The sequence below is a fragment of the Corvus cornix genome, chromosome 3 (genome assembly GCF_000738735.6).
Source record: "Corvus cornix cornix isolate S_Up_H32 chromosome 3, ASM73873v5, whole genome shotgun sequence".
Classification (NCBI taxonomy): Eukaryota; Metazoa; Chordata; class Aves; order Passeriformes; family Corvidae; genus Corvus; species Corvus cornix.
The window spans coordinates 8,938,667-8,965,292 of NC_047056.1; the positions used below are offsets into that span (position 1 = coordinate 8,938,667).

At 42.2% G+C, this 26,626-nt stretch overlaps 2 protein-coding genes and 2 long non-coding RNA genes across 9 annotated transcripts in view; 1 reads left to right on the plus strand and 3 right to left on the minus strand.

Moving 5' to 3' along the window:
• Positions 1 to 1,235: 1,235 nt before the first annotated feature.
• LOC120411712 lies at positions 1,236 to 2,223 on the minus strand. The gene is made up of 3 exons (XR_005604221.1): positions 2,005 to 2,223; positions 1,484 to 1,490; positions 1,236 to 1,370 (listed from the first exon to the last, which is right to left on the minus strand). It is a non-coding gene; the product is annotated as an uncharacterized LOC120411712 (long non-coding RNA).
• A 1,045-nt stretch (positions 2,224 to 3,268) lies between these two features.
• On the minus strand, positions 3,269 to 17,104 carry LOC109146178 (predicted GPI-anchored protein 58). 2 transcript variants are annotated; one of them, XM_039568886.1, is made up of 2 exons: positions 16,942 to 17,104; positions 3,269 to 5,303 (listed from the first exon to the last, which is right to left on the minus strand). In XM_039568886.1, the coding sequence occupies exon 2, from the start codon at positions 4,827 to 4,829 to the stop codon at positions 3,909 to 3,911; it is 921 nt and encodes a 306-aa protein (XP_039424820.1). In that variant the 5' UTR covers positions 4,830 to 5,303; positions 16,942 to 17,104; the 3' UTR covers positions 3,269 to 3,908. The 2 variants fall into 2 exon arrangements, 1 of the variants encoding a protein (XP_039424820.1); XR_002048056.3 differs by lacking the exon at positions 3,269 to 5,303 and adding an exon at positions 6,988 to 16,762.
• A 532-nt stretch (positions 17,105 to 17,636) lies between these two features.
• Positions 17,637 to 22,120, minus strand: LOC104696578. Of its 4 annotated transcripts, none has more exons than XR_005604168.1 (3): positions 21,921 to 22,120; positions 20,565 to 20,744; positions 17,637 to 20,481 (listed from the first exon to the last, which is right to left on the minus strand). It is a non-coding gene; the product is annotated as an uncharacterized LOC104696578 (long non-coding RNA). The 4 variants fall into 4 exon arrangements; XR_005604167.1 differs by lacking the exon at positions 21,921 to 22,120 and adding an exon at positions 21,717 to 21,793; XR_753041.4 differs by lacking the exon at positions 21,921 to 22,120 and adding an exon at positions 21,114 to 21,291 and having other exon boundaries at positions 19,644 to 20,481.
• PPP3R1 (protein phosphatase 3 regulatory subunit B, alpha) overlaps positions 21,377 to 26,626 on the plus strand; it is a 39,111-nt gene continuing 33,861 nt past the window's right edge. Inside the window, exon 1 of one of the 2 annotated variants that reach the window (XM_039568891.1) lies at positions 21,377 to 21,576. In XM_039568891.1, coding sequence (XP_039424825.1) covers positions 21,574 to 21,576 — 3 coding nt within the window. In that variant the 5' untranslated portion in view covers positions 21,377 to 21,573. The remainder of the gene's footprint in view (positions 21,577 to 26,626) is intronic. The other variant, XM_039568889.1, reaches the window with a different exon arrangement.

The following is a 26,626-nucleotide window of genomic DNA, read 5'->3' on the forward strand; positions in this document are numbered from 1 at the left end:
GTGAGTAAAGTTAAGCCTGGAAAAAGGGAGTGTGTGTGGGAAGGTGTTTTAAGATTTGTTTTTTGTTTCTCATCATCCCAATCTGATTTAATTCCTAATAAATTAAATTGGTTTCCCCAAGCTGAGGTTTTTTTGCCATGGCAGTAACTGGTGAGTGATCTCTTTCTGCCCTTATCTCAACCCATGAGCCTTTGGTTATATTTTTCTCTCCCCTGTCCAGCTAAGGAGGGCTATAAGAGTTTTGGTGGGCACCTGGTGTTCAGCCAGGGTAAATCCACCACAGTAAGAATGGGAATTATTTCAAATTACTTTTAATTATGTCTATAAAGAGAAATAATACTAAAACAAAAATAGATCAGCAAAAATTAACAGTAGAAAAAAGAACTGACTCCAGGTGTGAGAAAAAGGTTTCAGACCCCACCCAAGTTCCCTAAGATTTGAGAGCACACAACCCATACTGAGTCACACCAAAACTCAATTACATCTCCATTTCTAATAGTGTTCTGTGAACTTTTGCACATGTATTTGCAACACCTCACAAAGCTAGTACAACCATACCCCCAAACACCAGTTTCAAAATCAACTTTTCAGAAAGGGGGAAAAAAACATTTACAGTACCAGAAATAAAGAAATTTGGTTTCTCTTACCGCAGGCCTGGGCCCTAGGGTGTATCACTGTGTCCCGCAGCCATAGGGAGGAGGAGGAGAGAAGATCCAGCAGGCAGGAATTGTGCAGCAAGATTGATTTAATTATTTTACAAACGCTTTTATAGACTTTTTTGTTCATAGTCTAATTGGACAAAGGATCAGCCACCCCTTGGGGTGATTGGCTAAAATCCTAAAACATCCATTGTCAAAATATTTTTCTACTATACCATAAACAAGACTTTTCAAGGTTGCAGGTGGCTTTGTTGTTTACATACTCTGCTACCTCTTCTGTGAGAGAGAAAAGTCTCTCACGGACTTAGAAAATAGCAAGAAAATCCTCGCTAGCAGCATTTTTGTATCTACAATTCCCCCTTTTTGTTTGATAAGAGAACAACTCTACTGTTAATCCTAAATAGAGATTTACATCAGTTATTAATTCTAAATATGTCCTTAAGGCTTTAACTATCTGACTCCATAACAAGAAATTTAAAGTTCAGTCTCTGCTTGTGGAAGGACCATCCCAGTCTCTGCTTGTAGAAGGACCATCTGCCTGATGGTCGACATCCTGGTCATCATCACAAGAGTCATTAGGCTGATGATCTACATTCTGGTCGCCATTTGGATGGTTGGTGTTCTGGTCATCATTTGGAGGTTGCCTGTTCTGCGTCTGGTGCCGTAGGTCAGGGCGAACGCATTTTGAAGGTAGCCACTGTACCCCAGTATCTGTGGAAATGCAAGCATACCCACGACCCCAAACGACAAGCTCATGAGGGCCTTCCCACTGGTTAGTGAGTAAATTCCACACCCAGACTTTTGCCCGGGCAGTTGTGTCTCACCTGCAGACTGCAATGAGAGAAAATGATTCAGAGTAACAGGATTATTTGAATTTTGTGGTACTGTAAGGTGATTAATTGTATACTAAGCTTTTTCTAGTTGGCTTCAGTAACCAAATTCAAAGGTTCCTGTGAGAATCATTGAAAAGCCATGATAACAGCCCTTAATTCAACTAACTGAGCAGAGTCTGACTTGGATTGGTGTGTTAATCAACCACCACAAAGGCAGTGTAGGATACTGTGCGCCCTTATGCACAGTGACCCTGCTAAAAATTTGTTCCAATCCGTACCCCCCAAGCTGCCAACACGTCCTGTCCCCAAAGGTTAAGGGAAGTGGTAGCAACATAAGGCATAATTGTAGCTGTGTGTCCCTCTGGGTCCCTCACCACCACAGGCCGTTTGCTTAAATAGCTCTGTGTGGATCCTCCTAATCCTGCGATGGCCGATCCCACCGGGGCTAAAGGCCATGAGGGAGGCCACGCAGAAGGAGATGATCGTTACATCAGCACCTGTATCAATCAAACCTCAAAGCTGAGTCCAGGACGGATGGGCGTTCGGCAGGATCAGGGTACATGTCATCTGTGGCCTTTGGTCAGAGATGTCTGTAGTCCAGAAGGCCTGCGGAAGTCCCGTAGATCCACTGCCGTTATCTTCGTGAGTTGGTTGCTCTATCCTGGGGACACAAGACTTAAAAGGCACTAATTTAGCAAGGCAGGTCTTTTCAGGAATGGTGACAGGGGGTTTTTGTGTGGAGACCATAGCGCAAATCTGACCTTTAAAGTCAGCGCCAATAACTCCTGAGTGCACTAAGATTCCTTGATGGGTAACGTCAGGTTTTCCCACCAGCATTGCACTGGATCCCTGGGCTAAGGGTCCATATGCATCCAAGGGAACCTTATAAATACCGCTAGAGTCTAAGACAACTGCGGCTGAGGTTTGGACATCAAAACCGTCTGATCTCTGGGTGCTGTCTCTAGGGTGGCTGAGTAGGCCTGTGCCTGTACCTGTGCCACTGTCTGGGAGAGAGACTGCATCGGAGAGCAATTCCCCCTCCTTGCACCCTGGCGGAAGTTTCCCGACAATGGCCGACCATCGGCATGAGTCTGGGATCTACAATAGTCCAAGCAATGCCCTGGCCTGCCACACCTCTTGCACTGGGGGATCGCTGCGTTCTCTTTTTGGCTTGGCTTAGGCCACTTCTGGTTTTTTGCCTGTTTTGGTTGCTTTGGTTCACGACCAGAAGATGCGTGAACAGGCTGCAGGAATGCAGCCAAAGCAGACCTTCTCTGGTTCCCAGATCCCACCTTAGCGCAGGCTTTGACCATGTCTGTTACCTCAGGATCCCCTGGTAAGGCATCTATGATTTTTCTGCACTCCTTCTTTGTGTTATCTCTCACTAACTGCCTTAACAAGATCTGTCTTAACCCGTCATTCTCAAGCAGCAACTTTCTCTACAAAAGAAAGGAATGACTCTAATTTGCCTTGAACTAGTTCAGTATATCGCTTTCTGGGTGCTGACAACTCTATGGTTTTCAACAGGGCAGCCACGCTGACCTGTTGAGCTTGCTGCAGGATGCTAGAGAATAAAATACCCTGTAGGCTGGGATCAGAGAAGGGACCAGTCCCCATCAAAGCATCCATTCCTGCTGTCCGTCTAGGATCAGCAGCAGGGAGCTGCATATTCCCTAATGCAGCCTTGTCGGCCAGCTTTCTCCAGGTTTTCTCAAAAACTGTAAATTGTACAGGTTGAAATAGAATTTGACCTAAGTGTCTGATATCAAATGGAGCAAGCAAATCTGTATTTATCACCCTTATTATCTGCATAACCTCAGCAGAACCTAGCCTGTGTTGTGCCACCTTGGATTGCAGGTCCTGGGCAACCTTCCAAGCAATCACCTCATGCTTATCACGCTTGCCTGAATTTGGGAGAGCCTTATACACTGGGAAATCTTGGATCTCCCCTTTTGGGGAGTCACTACCATCCTGAACTTCTGGCACAGCCTGTGGATGGATTGTAACAGCTTCCTGATTACCCCCAGAATCCTCAAATCTAGTTGGCATTCCAAGTGTTTCCAATAACCTCCAGTCACCCTCCTCCAAAGCTCGCATCTTAACTGACTCTAAGAAGCGACTGTAGTGGGTCGGATGCACTGTTACCGTGCGGTCCTGAAAGGTCCAGGGGCGAGACTGGCACAGCCTTTTCCTTCGCCGTCCGGGTACAGTCGCCTGACGACCTGGGGCCAGAACCTCATCTGCCTCACTGCCTGACGATGAGTCATCAGGCAAAGGCAACTCTGAGACGCTGGGAGCGAACAGAGGTGGACAGGGAGGGGAACTTTGGCTAAGTTCGCTAGAGCCAGAACAGACAGCACAGACTGCAGTTGGCTGCGCTGCAGTTTGAACAGCAGCTTCTTTACGGGATGCCGTCTCAGCCGGTCCCGACCGAACTGGTACTGGAGCTGCTACAGCCGACTCTGGGGCAACAGCCACGCCCGGCGCTGTGCTCATCTCGTGCTCTGTGGCAGCGTTCCGGGCGCCATCGATGGCCCATGTGCTGCAGCTGCGCCCGGGCGCCGCCACTGGCCCTTGCTCCGCAGCCGCGTTCGGTGCCGCTGCCCAAACCGCTGCTGTTTCTCGCTCCCTGGCTGCGTTCGGCGCCACTGCCCCCGGCCACCGCTCTGCAGCCGCGTCCGCTTCCAGGTTTTCCCGTGGCAGCGCTACTTCTGGGTTCGCTGCCGGCCACGCAGCTCCTTGGTTTGGGAGCCGCGGCTCCTGCAGGCGGTGCTGGCAGCGTGGGCCCAGTGGACCCCGCGCGGCGGGGTGCCTCTGGCGTCCGCGGCAGCTGCTTTTGCAAGCTGTGCAGGTCCTCCAGCTTTCGGGATATGTTCGTTAACTCTGTCAACAAAGGCAGATGCTGTATTAAAAGGTCGATGGCTCGGTTCTGCAGCGGTGCACAACAGCCCAGCGCCAAGGAGGGCAGCGGACCACACCCAGGCAGTCTCGGTGCAGTCACGCCTGGCGCTACGCCGGCTAAGAAGTTAGATCCAGGCGATTTTGGCTCTGTTGGTGCATAGGCAAAGGGGCTAGGAGCCGCCACGGGGGTCCAATTCGCTAAGCCGCTAATTTGCGGCCCTGGATAAGCAGTGGCCGCTGCCGAGCTGAGCAGCAAGGTATACTGTGCGCCCTCCCGCTGCCCCGACATCCCCGCCTCTGCCAGCGCGGGGTCCCTGGGGGCCGCGGAGTCCTGCGACTGTGCAGGGCAAGGCAGCGCAGGCTCTGTCTGTGGAGCCGAGGGTGTTTTTTTGGATTCACCATCACTTGCCCCCTTGGACATTCCTCCATCACTCATCACCGAAATAGGCGAGCCACCTCAGCTGGTACAGTCAAGGTCTGTCAGCAGAATAAATAACGAACGCCAGGTCTGGTATAATTGTAATGCTGCTGGGTCCCCACACGGGAGTTCGTGCCGGACAGCACAGCCAAGTTCCTGCCATAAGGCAAAGTCCAGGGCAGTATCTCTGTCCATGGAAATCCCTTTTAAGGTAGCCCAATCTAATAATTCCCGAACTGAGTTTTCAGAAATGGAGGTGTGCATTTTGCTAAACACACCTTTCCAGACCATTACCACAGTGCCGGTTTGTGAGCCGCTGTTCGCCATTTCTCAGTCACGTCGGACCTCCCGGTCCTGGGGGGGAAGGGGAACAGCGTACCTCTAGAGAAATTCGGCTTGCCTCGCAGCAGCAGGACACATCAGAGAGTGCAGATCATGTCAGGGTCACCAAATATTAACGCAGGCCTGGGCCTTAGGGTGTATCATCATGTCCTGCAGCCATAGGGAGGAGGAGGAGGAGAGAAGATCCAGCAGGCAGGAATTGTGCAGCAAGATTGATTGATTTATTTTACAAACTCTTTTATAGACTTTTTTGTTCATAGTCTAATTGGACAAAGGATCAACCACCCCTTGGGGTGATTGGCTAAAATCCCAAAAGATCCATTGTCAAAATATTTTTCTACTATACCATAAACAAGATTTTTCAAGGTTGCAGGTGACTTTGTTGTTTACATACTCTGCTACCTCTTCTGTGAGAGAGAAAAGTCTCTCACGGACTTAGAAAATAGCAAGAAAGTCCTCGCTAGCAGCATTTTTGTATCTACAGGTTTCCTGCACACTAGTATTCTACGTTTGATTGACTGACTCTTTAAAAAGTTGAGAATTCCAGCTGAAGCTTTTATACAGGTGGGACAATAAGGTGTTGCTCCTCTATGGATTTTTGGTGTTTAACAAAAGATATAAACCTGTCTCTTTCCTCATGTAAGGATAATACAAAAATCCTTCTCCTCTGCTCTGTGGTCTGTTTTCACACAGGAAACTTAGTATTGTGGAGAATTTTGCTTGTCAAGTGCAGCTGATCGTTACTGCATACACCTCGTTACTTAAAGCTAGCTAAAAGATGTGTGTCAGAATGTCAGTGGCAGTAATAGTCCCTCCCCAGCCGTGGTTTTTGGATTTTGCATTTTTTTTTAAGCTCAAAGAGTTACTGGCATTCACACCAGCAAAAATGCATCCATCTACAAGATTTTAAAACACAAAAGGGGAATATGGGTGTGGGTGTCTAATCCAAAACAGTTAAGTCATAATTAAAGCTCCATTGCAGCTCATTTGTAGTATACTTTAACCCTTCATCTGGGAGGACCACATTTAGCCTTTGTAGCCATTCCCTGTAAAAGTAACAGGACCTTAAGTGTTCCAACAGCATTCTTTTCATGAGCAGTGCCAGAAATTTAATGGTTTTAGGTTCTTTTTAGGGTTTTTAGAAGGCTACTCACTCTGGCTAATAGATGAAAACCTTGCACCATTCCAACACCACATATGGAGAGCTACAGACTCCAGTTTTCTTACATCTATGTTCTTTTTAAACAGTACTCAGAACACGCACAAGTTGTTTTTATTAGAGCTGCAGTCAAGGACACATCAGCTATAATGAAACAGTAAAATTTAAATGCTGCCAAAAATATTCTGCTTTCGTCCACAGTCAATTTGAGCTTCTGCCCAACATCCACTTGCTCTCCAATCCCATAGAGAGCTGCTCTTCAAATAGTCTTAAGTTTATTTTGCTTTTACTGCAACTCTTCACTATGCAGCTGCGCAGTAGTAAACATGACCTTAACACTGAGTGGAAGTTTGGCAACAACTTGATTGCAGATGTAATCTACAACAGCCATGGAAGGTAGCCAAGCCAAAAGCAGAGTTACAGCTCTTGAAAACTCAGGCTATAAATGGCTATACAAGATCACACTTCATACTGCAGTTTGCAAGTGTGATTAACTGCAGTGCTGTGCTACACCTGCAAATAATTTCTCTGTTTGCAAATACTGCAGAATTAATGCCGATGTCCCTGATTTGTTTGATTGTCTTCAAATCAGGTAACAGTAAATGAAGAGTAATAAATCAGTAGTATTGTTTGAAACATGCGTTGTTAAACAAGTGTGCAAGTCTCTGTGGAATCTGATTGTCTTCAAATCAGGTAACAGTAAATGAAGAGTAATAAATCAGTAGTATTGTTTGAAACATGCGTTGTTAAACAAGTGTGCAAGTCTCTGTGGAATCAGGACCTTGGATGGTGAAGTGATGATCTAAAGCGCACTGGAAAATGAAATGGCACTGTAATTTTAAAGGCTCAAAATGACGGCCTGGTTAATGTAGCAGATAAAAAGTAAAAGCCTTCATCAAGTTTTTTAGGATAAATGTTTTAAAGTCTTTCAGAGTTTTAAAGTCTGAGTTTCTAAAGCTTTATAGTCATAAAACACATACTATTGCCATGTTTTATAAGGCAGAAGGAGCATCTGAAACATGAATACATCTGAGATTTACTTACAAACAGCCTGCAGAAATAGCTAGTACTACCCTTGCTGCTGTCAAAATGAAAGCTGAAGTAAAAAGATGAGGTTTCTCTGACAGCAATTGTCTAGGTACAGATAAAAAGAAGATGAAAATAAAGAGATGCAGTAACTTAATTGTAACAATCCCTGAAGTGAACATTCGGATAAAATTCTGTGGCCAGTTGTCAGAGGTCAGCATACGGGAAGAGACACCAAAAGTCAATCCTGATAGCATCTTCCATTCTCAGAACAGGACCAAGTAGATACTTGGCTCAGGGATATACTTCTAAAGTCACAATAAGCACTTCAAAATTAATATTGGTTAGATAATTTCCTCACTTAAACTGGCTAAATTCCCAACCCAACAATTTTTCAACAATTTCAGCTACAGCATAGTCAAGCCCTAAACAAGTGGCTTCCAGAGCAGCTTTGTAATCAGATTAATTTTTAGCTGTCTCTCCCCACACTTACCACAATCACATGTTCCTGACTCTCCCCAGTGGCTCACTAGTGGTCATACAGTCACATGCTTGAGCAGATCAGAAGGATGATTTGGTGCACACTAATTTTCAGGGAGGTTAATTTTCAGACACATTAAGTCCCAGGTTTCTTCCATGCTTGCAGCCCCGGGAATACAAATAGCGACATGAGGCCAAAAAGGTGTAGCAGGGATTAGCTGTGCCTCAACAAAATGTGAAACTGTATTTTCATACAGAAGTTCAGGCCTTGGCTCACTACAGCATTTGCAACCCTGCTCAGCAAAGCACACTGACTTGAGGCCTCAGTTACTATGGTGATAAGCATGGAATAAATGTTTATATATAATTAGTTAAATTATCCTTTCAAGAAAGCAGTCATCCTTCTCACAGGCAGCTACTCATATTTTTTTCATTAAATAGATGTAAAAACAAATTAAAATTTTAAAGCTTAAGAAGCACTATTATTCGTCCACAAGTTAATAATAATTTAAATCTATAGCAAAAATTAAAAAAAAAAAAAATTAGTCGATGAGAAACCCACCTCTTCTGAAAACCCCACTGTAAATGCCCTACAAAATAAGCTAATGCTTGGTTTTAAACATTTTAGGGTTTTGCTTAAGAAAAACAGGAATGATTAATAAAACTATCTTCTTGTTTAAGAAAACCTAAGATATATTACTGAATGAAAAACTAATGTATGAGTCCTTTTCTTCCATGCAATCACTAAATTAAGTCAATCCTACTTGTAAAATATAAGCAGTATTTTCTAACTCTAAGCTTACTGCAAATGCAATATGCTGATAAAAAGAAGTTAATTTAGTCAAAATGCTTAGTCCATAAACTCATTAGTAGCTTACTTCCTTTTTCAAAAGACTATGAATCAGCAATTACTGTAGAACCATCTGCCACAAAGATGAATATTCTGCTCAGGGTTTTGGGGAACCCTTTGCCACAATATTTACATGTAACTTGGGCGCTTTTTTTTTAACTAAGAAAATACAGTCTTAAATGTGAGCACTAATCATATTACTTAGGATATCAAATGGCCTTAAAATAAAGGAATACTAAGTTCAGAGCGGACGATTTCTTAGGATCAATAACTATAAAAACTAACAACAAAACTTAACCAAACACTGAATTCTTCCCTGAAGAAAAAGAAATAATTGACAAAATGCAGCAGAAACATTGCCAGCTGATGAGCTGTCTCTTTCTTCCCACTATGATACCATCTGTTGCCAGCTCTTGCATATCCATATGCACTACAGTCCTCTGACTCTCAGCCTGACCCAGATCCAGCCCTGGTCTCAAGTGTGATAACAAAATCAAGCTTTATCCACCCAATGGACACCAATGACTGACTGGTGGTTAGAAATGGTGCTTTGGTGACACTGGGCAAGTAAAGAGGCTTCTAGTCCCAGTCACCTAATACAGCTCTTTTTTTTGACTGAAATTTTTATTCATTCTCCAGTCTGCCAACATAACTACATGTGTATTCTCTCCCCAGCCCAACTGCTTGATAAATTAACTTTACAAAAAGTTCAGCTACATGAAGTGTTTAAGCTATGAGAGATAATATTTTAAGAACTGAGTTAGGAAGCAGAGACATGCAGGTTCATACAAGCAGATCACATGTGGGAAACTTGCAGTAAGAAGGGCAAAACCAATGGTATAGTTCCTTTTCCAGCAGCATGGCAGGAGCCAATGCACACACCTGCTATCTACCCACACACTACAACCTACTGGTAAGGAATAGCGAGTTCCTAACCCTAATAAACTCATAGAATAACACTTAGTTATTCTTTACATATAGGCTGTAAGTTTCTCCAAGGCAAAGAGTTTCTTCAGTGCCCTGCACTTGTTGATACACAAGATATAAAGGGAAGATGTACAGCTGATCATCAAGAAGCAGAGCATAATTTTGACTTGCTCTAAGAATAGGCCAAATGCCTTCCTCCAGTTTGCATGCAAATTTATTACTGAAGACAATGCAGGTATTCGAGGGAAGAAACTTGGCTTAGAATCTGATTATCTCTTCAGAAACCATCCAAATTTTAAAATACCTTCTCAAACACCAAGGTTTACAGCTTAAACATCTTCTATCAAGGGAATTTTAAGTGATAAACATTTACGTATCTATATAAGTTATCTTCGTTTCAATTGAGTGTTTAGCTACAGGAAGCAGTGTGTTATTGCAAAAGGCAGTAACTAGATAATTAAGTCAAACTAAATGTCCTTTTATCATTAAAAGCCATGTGTTACTATTAATTCACAAAACATACGTTTACAAGATAATCCAAAGCAAGGGACCAGACATCCCCAAACACAGACACTAGAGCTACTGGCTGTGCTGAGAGCCTGGTAAATTGACTATTGTGCAGCAAAGCAATTTCAAAGTGTTTTGCTTGTTGTGTTTTTTTTTTTTTTATCAATACCTTTAATATTTTTGTTTCCAACCTTTATGATACAGTCTTAAAGATCCTGTTTTCAATTATACATAAAACAGTAGAGTTTAGTTGAATACCTTTACTGGAATCACAGTCAATTTAGGCTGTAGCACCAAAAAAACCAAAAAAAACCCCACCAAACCAAAACCAAACCGAACAAGAAACCCCCGCACAAAAACAAGAAAAGCAAACAAAAAACCAAAACAAACCCAAAACAAACAACAACAAAAAAAGAAAAAAGCAGCTTTTAAGATTTGTCTTGCTTTTAATACCTGAAATTTCATTAGTGAGCTTGTCTGTTTATCTCTTCTATGCAGATACAAAAGTTTATCTAACACTGATGACATTACATTTTGAAACTTTTATAAGTCAGTAAGAATCCTTTTGTTCTTTCCATTTTTCCTCTACAAAAAAGTATTTAGGCTGGACAGGTCAAGCAAGGTTGAATTTACCATATTTTAATATCATGTACTTTTCGGTAAGTTAAATATGGATTATGCTATGTAAATAACAATGCACATATAAATACACTATGCATTTGTGTAAGAATTTCTGAATCCTCCACCTATTGCCCTTCAAAGAGGACATTTCAAAAGAGGGCCTAAAGTCTACATGTCCACCTGAGATACCTCATGTGTACGGTCGCATAGAAAATGAATGACAAATCTGGTGTTAAAAACCCTCTATTTCAGCTCAGTGGTGTAAACTGAGTATTAGTGGAGGTGTTCCCAAAATGATATCCAGAAAAGCATGTGCACTAGAACACTTGTCGTACGTATCAGGATTATCACTTATCAACCTCACTGATGCTTAATAGTTGCAGCAAAAAAATCACTGTGGTCCTGATCAAGATTTGGCATCCCAAGCTCCACAAGAAACTTAATATTCCAGTACTTAGTGATCCCATAAACCAGACGAGCAGTATCAGGGTGCAAGCTAAACCTTGTGCAGATAAAATGTCTGGACCTGTTCTCTGGTCTTCATCACAACAGCTGCAGGCCAGAGCACTTGACTACAGTTGAGGATACAATTGACCAAGGTGTGATTTCTGAACAGGACCACACACCACCTGGGGACAATTAAGGATGCTGCAGAGCCTATACATTAGCTCTAAGGGAGTGAGCAAGAGGGGCTGCCCACAGCAACAGCTTTTCACTGGTCTGCTCAGGAATGCAGCATGCTTCCAGCTCAGCCTCACTGCTCAGTGAAACTAGACAATCCCTGAGAAGCTGGTATACCTTAACTGGAAGTTATCTGCAGAGTTACTCCAGTCCAAACTCTCTCAAAATATAAGTATCCCAAAACTGTCATGAGATATGCAGGAGAAGCCTCAAAGCTGGCTACTCATGAATGTAGATCTTGAGCAAATACTTAAACAGGCTACTATGATGCCAAGAACTGAGTACTTCAAGCTTTCATCATGTTCTACAACATACATCTACACATGTATGCATTCAGTCAGAGTGAACACCCACAGGCTCAGAACAACATAAACAACCATCATCACAAACAAATTAACCATTTGAGCAGTAAAATGTGTACTGTATGTTACTAAAATACCAATAAACTAAAGGATTTACACTGTGAGGCTAGTTCTTCCTTAATGATTATACAAACTAGGTACATAATTGAACACTGTAACATCAAGATATACTGTTAAAAGGGGAGCCCTGACTGCTTCAATGATGGATGTTTTTTATCTTAATACCTCAAGCTTTACTGGCTTTATACATTTGCTGCTCTTTTTTAGCACCTTCGGGGACCTTGATCGTGTAGCAGCATTTCCTCTTTAAAAAGTCCATTTGCAGGGTCACTCAGAAATTTGCAGAAATTTGCAACACAGCTCATATCTGGGGAAGTTTTTTGTTTTGTTTTTAAAACACTGCTTACTCCACCCAGCTATTTCAAAGGCTCTTACCTCCCAGTGTTTACAACAGCTTTAGGCTATATCCAAAGGCTTTTGAGTGTTGAAAACCAGGTTATACTGAAAATTGTTTCTCTGGAGAATTAATCTAAAATATGCTCTATTTATTGCACTCAGAACAGCAGTGCTTAAAAAAAAAGCTAACAGCCCACACAAGAAGGGCTGCAGGTTGTTCAACATGAAATGTAGATCTCCATTTACATGTGTGAGAAAAAGTAGAATCCTCCATACATGCCAGACAAATTCTCTCACTGTACCAGATGTGGGCATATCTGGTGTGCTACCCATATAGACTGACTTGGTCAGGAGAGGGAGATTGGCTTTCACTACCAAGAAGATTACAGACTACTCCTTCACCCTAACAGCATCCCTTCTCTCTTCCCTGACCTTAAGCTAAATCCAGTGCTAACTGCTGCTGCATTTGATCAGAGTGGGTATGTATTCCCTGGTATTCAGGCATTAATTAGTCCCTTCCATCCCCGAGTATGATTACAGGATGCAGAGAATGAAAGCTTTCAGCTGCTTGCTCCTGAGTTTAAGTACTGCTAGAGCTGGAGAGGTCATATGCAGCAGGACAAGAGAGTATTGATAACCTGTGTTTATTCTTTGCTACGGATGTCAGAATCGGGAAGTAGCATGTTGCCTCACTGTGCCATGAGGGTGGTGCTCAGAATGGTTTCTATTTGCAAGAGGGACATAACATAAACATTTCCCAGACACATCCTACACATTTAGCTCTGGGAAGGTAGCAAAATACTCCTGTGAGCATAAGTCAGCTAGAAAACTGCAAATTATGTTGACCAAAAAGCCACTATAGTGTTGTTTCTTCTAGTCCAAAATTGGTGTGAGCTATAACAGGAAAAAGACACTGACTGCAACTCCACAGGCTGCACTTACCCCGGTAATACTGGGTCCCAGCAGATTCAACAGAACTGGATACACGTCAGTAAATCTTTGTCAGTTTTAACCCATGCAGTCATAGCATTAGTAACATGCTTACTGCAACATTGAACAAGTTTCCATATTTTTTTAATACCGAGATTTACATGCAGCACAAAGCTCTCATGGCATTGTGCGGTGCAAGTGCATACCTTACTTCCCTGGGCATTAACTCTCCTCTGCAAATTTACCAGCTGTTCCTAAATCTGCAGAAAGGGTCATATGACAACTTCAACTGAATGGAAAAAGACAAAGTTGAAGTTCTTTACAAGACTATAAAATTTTTTTCAACACAGTCTCATCTCATTAGTACTACCCTGATAACTAATAATTGGCACTATTTTTTTTCTGATACTGTTCTCTTAAGCCTCTTTTTGGTTATTTATGCATAAACACATGATCCAAAGTCACAAAATGTTCTGTTGCATTCCCCACCAGCTGAAAAGCATTAGAATCATTACTGGCCTTATTGTTCCTGCCACAGACAAGGCCTACAGAAGTGGGTTTTTTGAAACTAGATTTCACATTGAGGACAGCCTGGAGTATCTCTTGTACAACACATGCTGCATAAACTAGGGACAATAAATTTAAGGATATTATCATCCAGTGGAAAATTGTTTGGGCTTCAGCAAAATTCTAGTGGTGGTGCTTTACAGTACAAAATCTGAACTATTTTCAGTGTGCAAAGCAGGCTAAAAAAAAAAAAAAAAAAAAGCACAATTTTCAGAGAGCAGTATTCTTCCCTATTGACAGAGGAAAGAAAAATAGCACTGTATGACTAAGACACACAAAATTTCATGGTATTTACTTAGGAACCTCACTGTCATTATGCATACATTTTGTCTGCAGGGAGACAGAATCAGCAGGAATTTTGATAGGAAAATAAGAGAAAGTGTCTTTATTCTGATTTTTGAAATCTCCTCTGGAAACATTGCAGGTCCTTTCAGAAAAGGAAAATTTCTACTTTTTTCTTGAGGGAGAGTTCAGGAACAGCATGATGGATCAGAAGATGATATTAAATCTACTGAAGTTATAAACCAGTTCCACACCAGAAACTTGATGGTACTTTGCCATATAAGTAGGAGGCAAAAGCACCATGACTTAACACTGTACCAGTGTAATAAGCTGCACACCATCCCTGGCAAGTGCCCCTTTTAATTAGTCAGTCTTCTGCAAGATGAAGTCCAAAGACTTAAATCACTCAAAATCTTCGGATTAACAGAGATCAACAGCAAGTCCAGCCAATTTTTAATTCCTGTAATAGATTCTTTAACTTCAGTGCAAAGCAAGAGCTCCCAGTAGCTTTAGTGACACACACTGCAAAAAAGTTGCAGTCTGTCATCTACCTCTAAGGAGGAAGAGGATCACAGGAAGCTAAACCTATTTATGACTCCTTGGGTAACCATACTATGCTACAAGTGCAAAGACCAAGCATAAAACCTAGGAAGTCTAAACGCTTGGGATTCTGGAAGCTGTTTTATGTGAACAAAACACAGAGTCCCCACCCAGCATCTTGAGTGTAATTTCACTTTCCACTGAAACTTCCACCCACCACTAAAGAGCTGAGGTGATTTTCTAGTCCTGTGCTGCAGGTGCAAAATACCTGAATACTACCATGATAAGAAAAAGTCGGTATCCAGTGTTGATCCAAACACTGACAACAGGCATGGCTGATAGACCAGGTGCTTTGCACCTTGAGAAAATGATACCACCTTCTGAATTCTCTGGGAAAGAAAAAAATCCCATCCTGTGGCAAACATATCTAAATGGCGAATGGGGTTATACTCCCTCAATGACAAACCACACAGTCCTCAATCTGCACTCCCAAGAGTCTCTGCACAGAACAGCAGCTCTGAGGAGAGAATTCCACATACCAGTGACTCCCTCAGTGTGGTTTCATTGCTTCAGCTAAAGGGCTCTGAATGTTTACATTAATATACGTGATCATGCTGCATCATGTTTTCCTTGAAAGCTCTAACATGCTACTTAATTTTTCATACTGCTGACTGCACTGCAAATGAAAACAGATTACATGAGCACAGATCGTAGCAGTAAAAGCTGTACAAAAATGTACAACTAACCTAGATGCAATTTAACATATCACACCACAGACAGCATTTCTTAATGCAATTGTTTTTCCCCTCCATGACAACAAAAAGAGGTTAATAGACACAGAACCTTGCACTAATTAACTCCCCACAACACATACTGATATGTTAAAAGGTACTCCACAGAACAACATGTATTCTGATTTGTTTTGAAACAGTCAGGTTACTAACTGGTATTCAAAATTTGTCCCCAACTCAAACTGTTAGAGGATCAGCAACCAAGCAATTTCCTCCTTTTTTCTCTGCTACAAGAAAGACAATGAACAAATAAAAACCTTTTGGCATAGTTTTAGTTTAGATTGTTGTTTTGCCATTAAATCATTAGTCTAGTTTGCTGCCTGAGTCATCACTTTCAACATTTGCACTGGCCCAAACCTGAACCAGTCAGCCAATACATGACCAGTGATAAAACAGTAATTGAAGAGATTGTTTCTACAATATTGGAGTTACATACACTAATAGCTCATTAACAACCCGTGCAGGCCAGTCTCTACAGCCTTATCAGCTACTGCAGGAAGATAAGAACTTTGCCAGTCAGAGTGATACATGTGTATCTCTAGCAGAATTAAGCAAAATAAATAAGCCTTTGCAAAGGTGGTAAACAAGCACATAAGTGGGGGAAAAAAAAAAAAAAATCAAACACTGTACTCTAGCACTTGCCTCCATTTGTTGCAAGGTCTTTGAGCAGTCAACCCATAACAGCTCCCCAGAAGAAATGTCTTCAGAAAAAAAGCAGCCAATTATACCAACCCCAGCTACAGCTGGATGCCATCAGGAATTCTTAAAAACTGCTAGGCAAACAAGATCTCTACATGAAAGTATTATGCTAACTGCAGAGTCTCAAGAAAAATACAACCTCCTAGTCTCAAGCTTTCTTGCAAATTGTTTCCGTATTGTTCTGCAGAGAGCTATCTGGTAATGTGATTATTATAGGCACAATGACAAAGACAAAGAAAGCATTTTTATTCCCAGTTTATCCTAGTCAGAACTGGCAGTAAGTTTAGGAAATCAGAAGGCCTCTCTTCATAATGCAGTTAAGAAAAACCCAAAAGGTTTCTTGTAAGGATTTTCAGTTTGTGGCTTCAAGTCTTTGGGGCTGTTAATGACCAACAAGAGCTGAAAAGAAATAATCCTACAATCATTTAATTCACAGCACCTTGGGCACCAAGATCCACAGATCAGAAGCATTTACAAACACTGTTTCAGTAAATGCACATATGCAAGAGACAACTGTACATCTGTACCTCTTCTAGCAGTTTGAAATCCAGCATCCCACAGTGACGCAAAATAAACCAATGGTTAACTAAAACTCACCCTATTATTTACAGCTTCACAAGGCTCCTGTGGCCCACATCATTCTTCTGGTCTTTCATTAGATCAGTTTTTTCAGCTGTGCCTTAATGGATCTGAAAAGTATCATCTCCCGTTCCTCCCAAGCCTTGGCAATTTATACATGGTCTCACAGATACGTGAGAAAATAAGGACAGATTCCCTTTGATTTCTTTCAACTGAAAAGACAGATGTAGGACTAAGAGAGATACAATAAGAGACACATTCTCTTTCCAACCATTTGTCAGTTCTAGTCAGTATTGTATCTTTAGATTTGCTTATTATTTTTTTATTACAATTGAAACAATGAATCAATATGGTGCATTGGTTTTACAGATATGAAGAGTTCAGGACCTACCTGCACTAACAGGGCAATTCAAACATGCTGAGAAAGGACAGTTTTCATTTCTATCTGAAAAGGCTTCCTCTTTTGCTGATAAAGTACAGCCTCCCTTGCCTGCTGTAACTGAAAGCACTTTCTCTCCAAGCCAGTTCATAAAAGGTTGCTTTCCTTTCTTCCTTCTACAGAATTACAGAAGAATAAGAGTTTATTGATTTTTATAAAACACTACTAGAGCACATATGAACACACAAACATGCTTAAAAATAGCGTATTTTCAAGCTTTATTGCACTGTCCCAAGAGTTTACCTGCCTTTCTGGGAAAAGCTGCTTACAGCCTGTTAAGGGTCAGGACAGAAGATTATTTAATTAGGTGGCAGCCCTAACCCTGGGTTAACAGAGAGGGGAATGCTTCTTACAAATTGCATCCAGCAAGGTTTGTGAGTCAGGATTGTTAATATGAAGACTAGTGCAAGGCAAGACAAAGAAGGATATGCTCAGGACATCAAAGACACATGCTGTATTAAAAAAAACCTCAAAACTTTGAGACAGTTACTGCATCACAAATAGCACTTTCAAAGAAACATGCTGTGAAATGAGCTAGAGTCCAGACACATAAGCAGGAGCACAGAAACTGTTTTTCCAGGCATTAGGTCAAGCACTGTGCAAGCCACATCATAATGGTTAGTAACACTGAAGATCCCAAACAGGTACAGAGTTTACATATTTATTTACCTGTAGCTTAATCAGTTTCCATTTACATGGAGACACAGATGTTTTTTACAGTGAGGATGGTAAAACCCTGGAGTAGGTGGCCCAGAGGGGTGGTGGAGGGCCCATCCCTGGGAATACTCAAAGTCAGATTGGACCAGGCCCTGAACAACCTGGTCTAGTTGAAGACGTCCCTGCTTACAGTGGACATAGATGGCCCATGGCTGGACTAAGTGGCCCTTAAAGGTCCCTTCCAATCCAAATGATTCCATGATGCTATGATCCTAGTTTGAATGGCTGCAATTATGCTGCAATTATGAGCTTTACTAACAGCAGAAAATGACAAAGCATTGTCTGAAACTTACTCTAAAAAAAATCACATCAATATTTGCAAAAAAAGTCAGAAATATAGGTAACATAATGCAAAGTGTTGAATGCAAGTCATGGTTTTCTACAGACTCTCACCTACACACTAATAAATGCCATGCTTCATTTTTAACTTCTTTTAGAAGTTAGATATTAAAAAAAAGCAACTTGGACAGATTCAAACAAAAGAAAAGGGAATTAAAACTGCACTAGTTCTTCTTTGTACTGCATCTAGAGGTTCAAAACTATTATCAGTGACATAACTGCATTACAAGATTAATATTGTATTTTCCTAAGTTCTTGGCTCTCTCTACTTGGAACTTAAAAAGGTAACAAATAAGGTATTATGTTCCTTATTTCTGTTTATTTTAGTCTCATTACATTATGCAATAGAAATTCTAGCCTCCTTCAATTTAATTTAGCTGATTTTACTCCAGATTTGCATCTGCTAGATACAGCTGCAATGACAGAGATGCAAGGAGCAGGACTGTTTTACATAAGAATTCCTTTTTCTTTTGGAGGTCTCAAGTTATTATTTTTTGGCTAGAGGCCAGTCAGTTTTAATGCTAACTTTGAGTGAAATCTGGGAATATTTTATTCCTAGACATCCTATCAATTAGGGTTTTTTCCCCTCAAAAGAAGAGACATCCTAACCATCTGTATCTGTTAATAAAAACAGGCAGAAAATTCCTTCCCTGGACTAGATCATATTCTGATATATAACCTCCCACTGTGGCCAGGCTCAGGTTCTCACCAGCCTGTTTTGCTGATTTGTTATTAACTCAAAGCTTACACTTATGTTCTAGTGCTTGTTTTGTTTTCTTCTGGAGCAAATTGCCACTATTCAGTTTCACTTATCACCACCACCTTTATTTAGTTGGTTTTGCCAGACTTTTCTGTGCCATCTCCCTGATCCACTCTTGGTTCTTCCTGTTCAAGCTTCCCCCTTGCTGCATATCAGTTTGGCAACAGAACATTCGTCAGTCATTAACAGTTTCTAAGAACTGCACGGTTATTGTTCTGCTTTGCTTCAGTCTTCTAGAACAGAACAACTTTTTGATGTGTTCTTGAACTGCACAGTCACCCTTCATTTATTTAGGTCCCTAAGCAGGCTTCCCTATGGGAGATTCCCATTCCTCTTAGCATTTGTGCATTTAATTTCAAGATTCCAGGTTTCTCTATGAACTCTTAAGGTAACCTTTGCTAATCTTTGATCAGCTTAGGCTCCCAAAAATAGTGAAGAGGCAGTACCTTTTCCAGAAGGAGCTGAAGGGAGAGGAAATTACCATTTTAGACTGGAAAGCTCAGGCTCTCAGCTACGGTCCTAAAAAATTAGCCTGGTTTTAAAGCATTAATCCAGTCTTCCCTTCCCCCACGAATTAGCTCACCATTCACCTTGAACTTGGCAGAATTAATTTGCATTTCCCTGGCAAAGTGTCTAGCTATTGTGAGCCAAGTAACAAACGCCTGAAAAACAACATCAACATGGTACCGAGTCTTCTCTTTGGCAGTATTAACACAACAATACATAACTATTATTTTCACAGCACCACCTAATTTGTTACAGTGTTATGCGCTGTGTCATGGTGCTCCAAAATAAACCCATTTATCAAAGAGAGGACAGAAAGGCAAAAACAGCAAAGGAAATGTGAAATCACACCCTCTTTATTACCTATTTTATCTTACCCTTTACAGAGGTTTTTAAAGGTGTCATCTGGCCTACTTAAAACTTCACAATATATAGAGATCACTCCCCGAGGGTCAGCCTTACTTATGCAAGTAGTTGCAGTGCCCTAAATCTTGTCTCCAAGGGGTTACTGAGACTACATCTTTCATCTGAGTTTGCATTCAGCTCAGTCATTTTATTTTGTAGACTATGCAGGGTACAAAGCTGGCATGAAACCACAAAGATACATGCATACACTTTTAAGGATTATCTCATCACTGCACAATTCCTTTAGTTTTGCATAATTAACGATTAACAGTACTGAAACACCATACTCTAAGAATCTGTTAAGTATGGGGGTTGGACTAGACGATCTCCAGAGGTCCCTTCCAACAAACACTAAATACTCTGTGACTCTTTACCAAGCAGCTTCAAGCCTGGATAGACTCTTGCAATACAACATTAAAAACCTGAGGAAAATAACAGCCAGAACACAGGGAGAGCAGGCACCTCTCAAAGCCACGCTTCCAAAGGCCTTCTTGCACAGAGCTTTCTCCCTGCATGGATTTTTTTTTTCCCCTTTTGCAGAAAGCAGAAGTCACACGAGGAAGCTTGAGCAGCAAGGGCTCCAGCAGCACAGCTTATAAAACTACATACATACACACACATAAATATATATAAAAGAATTATGTAATAATAGCATATATAGACGTTATAGCTGAGGGAGACCAGCCTTAGCAGAGGGTGTTTGGGAGAACAAGGACGACCAGCAGCTCTGGCAGTTTCCCTGAGGGAACCTTTCCCTGGGCAGAGACCTGAAGGAGCAAAGATAACTTGTTAGCACCAGTAGCTGTAGTAGCAATAAACCTCGGGTTTATTGAGGTATTTTTGTACTTACATCTGCTGCACAGGTCAGGAAATCCACAACCTTGGAGCCCTTTTCAAGACTTTTCAGGCCATTCACTGCCGCCACACAACCACATTTGGCCAGGCCCAGCACTGAAAACAATCACATGTTGATCTGTCAAATCATACATAAAGGGAGGAAGAAAGTGTATGCCATCATCCTGAATCAGTCCTGGTTTAGTAGCAAAAAGAAAAAAGAAAAAGTTGTGTTTTGTAGTAACATTCAACACAAAAGGCCTACTAAAAGGGACGTGCTGGCAGCACAGCAGCCCCAAAAATCGTCTTTTCCCCACGCGCCTATGAGGAGCGGCTGAACGACCTGGGCTAAGTTTAGCCTGGAGGAAGCTCAGGGAGGACCTTATCTCTCTCTCCAACTAGCTGGAGTCCGGCCTCTTCTACCCTGTCTGCAGTGAGAGGACCTCATAAAATGACTTCAAGATGAGACAGGGGAGATTGGGATTAGATATTAGAACAAAAAGTTTTTTCACTGGTCTGGTGGTCAGACATTGGAGTGGGCTGCCGAGGGAGGTGGTGGAGTTACCATCCCTGGAGGTGTTCAAGAGGCGCCTGGATTTTGCGCTGAGCGATGTAATTTAGTGGTTTAGGAGTTTAGAGGTTACAGTGGCAATGCCGGGTTGACGACTGGGCTCAAAATCTCTTCGGCCCCTCACGACTCGACAATCGCCTCACGGCCATTTTGCGCTTCCACCTCCCCAGATGACGTCACGGCCTCGCCCCACGCCCCGGCGCGGCGGAGGACCCGGATGTGAGAGCCCCCGCCCGCTCCGCCCCGCGCCAGCGCTGCTTGCGCCCCCTCCCTCCTTCGCTCGCTCCGTGCGCGGGTCAGCGGAGCCTCTGCCGCAGTGACGGGAGCGGGATCGGGAGCAGGATCGGAAGCGGACTGGGAGTGGCAACGGCGGCGGCGACGCCGGACAGCGCACAGCGAGGCCGGGGTCGGCGGATTCATCTGCGGGGGAGACGCCTGACGCCCACCCGCCGCCATGGTGAGGACCCTCCCTCCCTTCCCCTCCCTAACTCTTCCCACCTCCCCGCTCCCGCCCCGCCGGAATATTCCAGACCGGGCCGGGCCCCCCACCCCCGCGGCCCCACCACCGCTCCGCCTCGGCGCTGCCCTGCCCCTGACCCGGCTCCTCCTGCCCCCGGGCCGTCCACGTCCTCCCGCGAGCGAGCGCCTCTTTAGGCTTCCCTCCCGGCTCTCCCGGCGGTATCCCCCCCCCCCCTCTCTCCTCTGCCGCCTACGGAGCCCCGCTGGCTCTCCGCCTCCTCCCTCCGCCGCCTTGGCAGCGCTCGTCGGGCTCGGCCTTTCCCTTCCCCGGCACCCTCTCACCTCACCCCCACCCGGCCCTCCCTGCCGTCCGGGGATTCGCGTGCCCCGGGCTGCGCCTCGTCTGTTCCCCAGAGGCACCATCGGCCCCCGGAGCCGTTTCGAAACGAAACTCCGGCAATTTCGGCAGAGCCGCCGTGCGGGGGTTGTTTCGCAGCTCCGCGGGGTTCTCCCCCCGCCCCCGGTGCAGCAGCAGTAGCGCTGTGCTGTTCGTGTGCGGACCGGAAAGCTGTAATGTACGTAGCCCAATGGGCTGGATAATGTGCGCTGTAACTGGGCTGGGGCGGAAGGCTGACACTTCACGTACGATGGGTGTCCGAGGTTTGAGGCTGCGGGAGTGCGGTGTGTCCAGGTGTGCGTGTGTGTGCGAGAATCGCTCTGTTTTTTCAATCATGATGGGTTTAAATTTCCCTTTTTCTGCCGTAAAATTAACCCGGAGATACAGTATGGAGTCCTGTAGTATTTTACGTCGACACTAGGGGTGTCTCCTGCTTTTCACTGCTGCCAAGAAATCAACGCCCTTTTTTTAATAAACATTTATTTTAGCCTAAATTATCCAGTACCCTGGCTGCAGGAAGACCTAGCAATATTTTGGTTTTACAGCTGGAGAAATAGAAGTAGTTTAAATTCCGTGTTAGACCTCACAGGGCCTGGAAGTCAAAAATGGGTTTCCTTTTGTTTTTAAGCAAGGTATTGCAGCCTTTCCTTTAAAAAAATAGAGTTGAAGCAGAAACTAATGTGCCATGCTCAGGCTGGTTTTGTATGTACACTTTAATAGATGTGCGTTTGGAGAAATGTTTTGAAATGTATAAAGCTTTGGTTTTGGTTGGGAGCACATCAAGACTGTGAGGGGAAAAAAAGCTCGTATTTTGAGAACAAGGTATTAATGAATTTGAGACTTAAAAAAGTTATTGTCACTCATGCCATAGTTACAATACTGCTAATTATTTTGGATGTATAGATCATCTTGAACAGTGATCATCTTCCACACAACAGGTGTGCTCATCCTGCCAGTAGTTGGGTCTTCTGTGAAAATTGTGTTCTAAAAACCTGCCAGGTGAGATAGACTAACATGCATAAAAGGAAATAAATGTTACTGAACTGTGATGCCCATGTGTCTGTCAGTGACCTTTAATGAACTTAACTTTCATGTATTATTTTTTCCTTCATTCATTTATAACTAAAGCTTTCCTATCATCTTTTGATGGTATAATCATGTTGATCATTACTTTATTGCTTCCTGAATAGTATTTATCTATGATGCATTGCAATGTGGAAATGCATATACTGAGGAAAAAAGGTGTGCTGGATGTTATCTCTACCAGTAAAGGTGCTTGTTTTCTCAAATAAGTGTAGCACCACTGTAGTTATATCATTACACTGGTTCTGGTAATACCTGATCTTAGGTGCCTTTTAGTCTGAAAACCAATCTAAAACTATACATTAACAAAAAAGTCCTGCCAGCATTTAAGTTCCTATGCACTTTATTGTCATTAATCAGGGGATGTTTTCCTTAAAGGAGTTCAGTTTTAATGAAGGAGTACATCTTGTTTCAACCCTTATGGTATTAGAGCAATTCTTTTTTCCCAGTTTAGAACAACATTTCTTTCATGTTCTTACAGGATGAGAGAGCTGACAGTTATGGTGAAAAAAGAGGTGAATGTATTGTTGTGTTTATAGTAGGTAGCTTAAGATAAAACAAAAACATCTAGTGAGTCAAAGAATGTTCTTCTGGATGTTTAGGTATAGCCAGTTCTAAAATAATCTGTCAGAGCATAGGATGATGAGTCCATTACATAATGCTAGAAGTAATGTTGATAAGCTATTTTTGTCAGAGTTGACTTAGCAAGTTTTTCCTATGAGTAGTGTTTTCTAGGAAAAGGTATACAGCACAGATAAAGGTATTAAATGATCTTAGTTTTAGATAGATAAATTCTGTCTTCTTGGGATGATCTGTGTTCTGGTTCATATCCAGTTCTTGAACTTTATAGATGTAGTACAGAAGCCCCAGAATTCTACAGGAATCACCCGAAGCATGTTACATTGTGCATCCATCTTAACTTGTCTCTTATTCAATTGTTTTGACTCACTTCACTTAAATACTAGTGCCTCTGGTGCATTTTCTCCAGCCAGAACTGATCTAACACTGGTTCTAAATTACTGGAGTAAAGAACCTCCTAAACAGGTTTTTTGCAATAAAACAAAAAAATAGCCGCAGAAGACCATCTTAAATAATTGTTTACTATTTAGCAGGGAGGATATTAAATACTTTGGTTATTAGCTGAACAAAAAGCTAGTTATTCCATTACCAAATCATGATCTCACTGTTATCATGACAATTATCTGGATAATCAGTTTGGTTTTTAACAGGTGGCAGAAACTGAGAGGCACTCACAGGGTCTGGGTTACAGCCTACTGATGGGCTTTTCCCACAAGTGGAATAACTGGTCTAGGATTTAAACTGTGAAGTTCATGTATAGGTCTTGAGAAGTATTTGGTAGTCTTATTTAAGCCAGTTAGTTTAGTGAAAGATTTCATTTTGGAAATAACTCTCACAGGTATGGTTTAGAGGCCAGTTTGAATATGCAAGTCTCCTTGACTCTGTGATCTAAAAAGGAAGATAGATTCTGTTGGTGGAGAAGAAAAAAAAACTTTAAAAAGTAGTATTTTTTCACCATTCCTGTGGTAGAAGTAGAATTCTGTTTTTATTTGGTTAAACGATTAACAATAGGGAGGAATGAAAATTGAGTAGTTGAAGAGGAAATTGTTTATGGTGAGCATATCTCAAGAGCTTCAGTATATTCATCACCTAAGCCATCTGGCTTAACAGTGAAAGGGAAACTTAAAGGGAGTGAGATTAATAACACTTAAACTGTGGGGTTTATTAATTTCTTAAAGTATATGGAACTGTCTTCTGTCAATCAGTGCCAGAAAAAAGAGAGTAATTCTGGTATTTCTGAGGAAACAAGATGAGGCAGAAATACACCTTTTAATGCCAAACCATTTCTCTTTTTCTGCTTCTGCCTCCTCACAGAATGGGTCAGGTTGGAAGGGACCACAGTTCAACCTCCCTGCTCAAGCAGGGTCATCCTGGAGCACATTGCACAGGATTGTGTCCGGATGGTTCTGGAATATCTCCAGGGAGGGGGACTCCACACCCTCTTTCGGTGATCTGTTCCATGTGTGGTCACTGCGCAGTAAAGAGGTTCTTCCTCATGCTAAAGTGGAACATCAGTTTCTGTCCATTGCCTCTTGTCCTATTGCTTGACACCACCAAGCAGAGCCCGGTTCATCCTCTTGGAACCCTCTCTTCAGATACCAATACACATTGATTAGGTCCTGGCTCCCTCAGCCTTTCCTTGTAAGAGAGGTGCTCCTCTCCCTAAATCTGGGTGCTGAATTGGTGCTTACCTGGCAGTGTTACAGAAGAAATAGCTTTTTTTTAATTGTAGGTATGCTTAATAGTGTTCTTCTACTGTAATTCATAATTTACACTTGCATAAGATTTTTCAACATCAGGTTGGTTTTTTTTCTTTAGTTTGAAGAATTGTTTTGATTTCCCTCCCCATTTTTACTGCCTGAGTTTAGCTGTGTTTCACTAAAGAAAATTTTATCCTCTCCTAAAATGTTTTAAATCTGAATGATAGTAGAGCATAAAATTCTGTAGGTTGGACTCAGTGATCTTGGAGGTCTTTTCCAACCTGATTCTGTGATTCTAGAGACTTTGGTTTAACTATGTGAAGCGATGACCAAAAATTGTTTTAATAGAAAAACATTTTTTGTGGTTTGAGCTAATATATGACTTCTTGAAAGCATTTTGCTCTTGATTTCTGTGCCCCTTCTCTTCCCTGCTAAGCCTGTTCTCCCTTCTCTGTGTAGTATTTGTCAAGTTGTAATTGGGAGAAAAATTATACTGTACTGTTCTTTGTTCACTGGCAGCCAGTTCATTTAGTGACACATTTCCTAGTTTTCCATCCTTGTTTTCTTCTGGACTGTATGTTTTTTTGTTTTCCTAAGCTTATTTATTCTTCTGTGTTCCCTACAGAAGGACCATGGGGGTAAAGGGGGCTGGCTGTTTCTATGGTTCCTACATGCTATTTCTTTGCCAGAATCAGCAGAAACAGAAGGTGCTACTGTGTGATGTCCTTGTCATGATCCAACTCTTCAGCTGCTGGAGGAGTGAGCACTGTGAGGATGGGGGAGTAAAAATTGAAGTGGTGGGGAAGGAATGATGAGAGGCATGGATTGGCATAAAAAGAGGAGTGAAAAGTGCTTGTGCTTAAAGGTTACGCAGCTGGAACCTCTGAGCAGGATACCATTAGAAAATAAGCATCTCGTTTGACTTGCAGGTCTATGTTAATTAAAATACAGAAAAGTTGGAACTCCTGAAACACTTAGAATTTTAATTGCCGACATGATTATATAAATTACGTAAATATGTTCTTTTTTTCCCGAAGACCATAAGAATTTAACTTGCTATGCTCTTGTGAAGCTGGTAAATATTGCCCTTGTTCTGCAAATGAAAGAGGTTGAGGCCATGGCAGGGTAATAACTTATTCAAGGTCCTTGTTATTGTTTAGAAGTTAGAATTAGTATGTAATACTGGAAATGGATAGTGTGTTTGTAGCTTTGAAAAAAAATATGTCTAAATCAAATTAACTATTCCAAATTTAGGGGTCTTGTAACTTGGAGTTAAAATGCAGCCACTA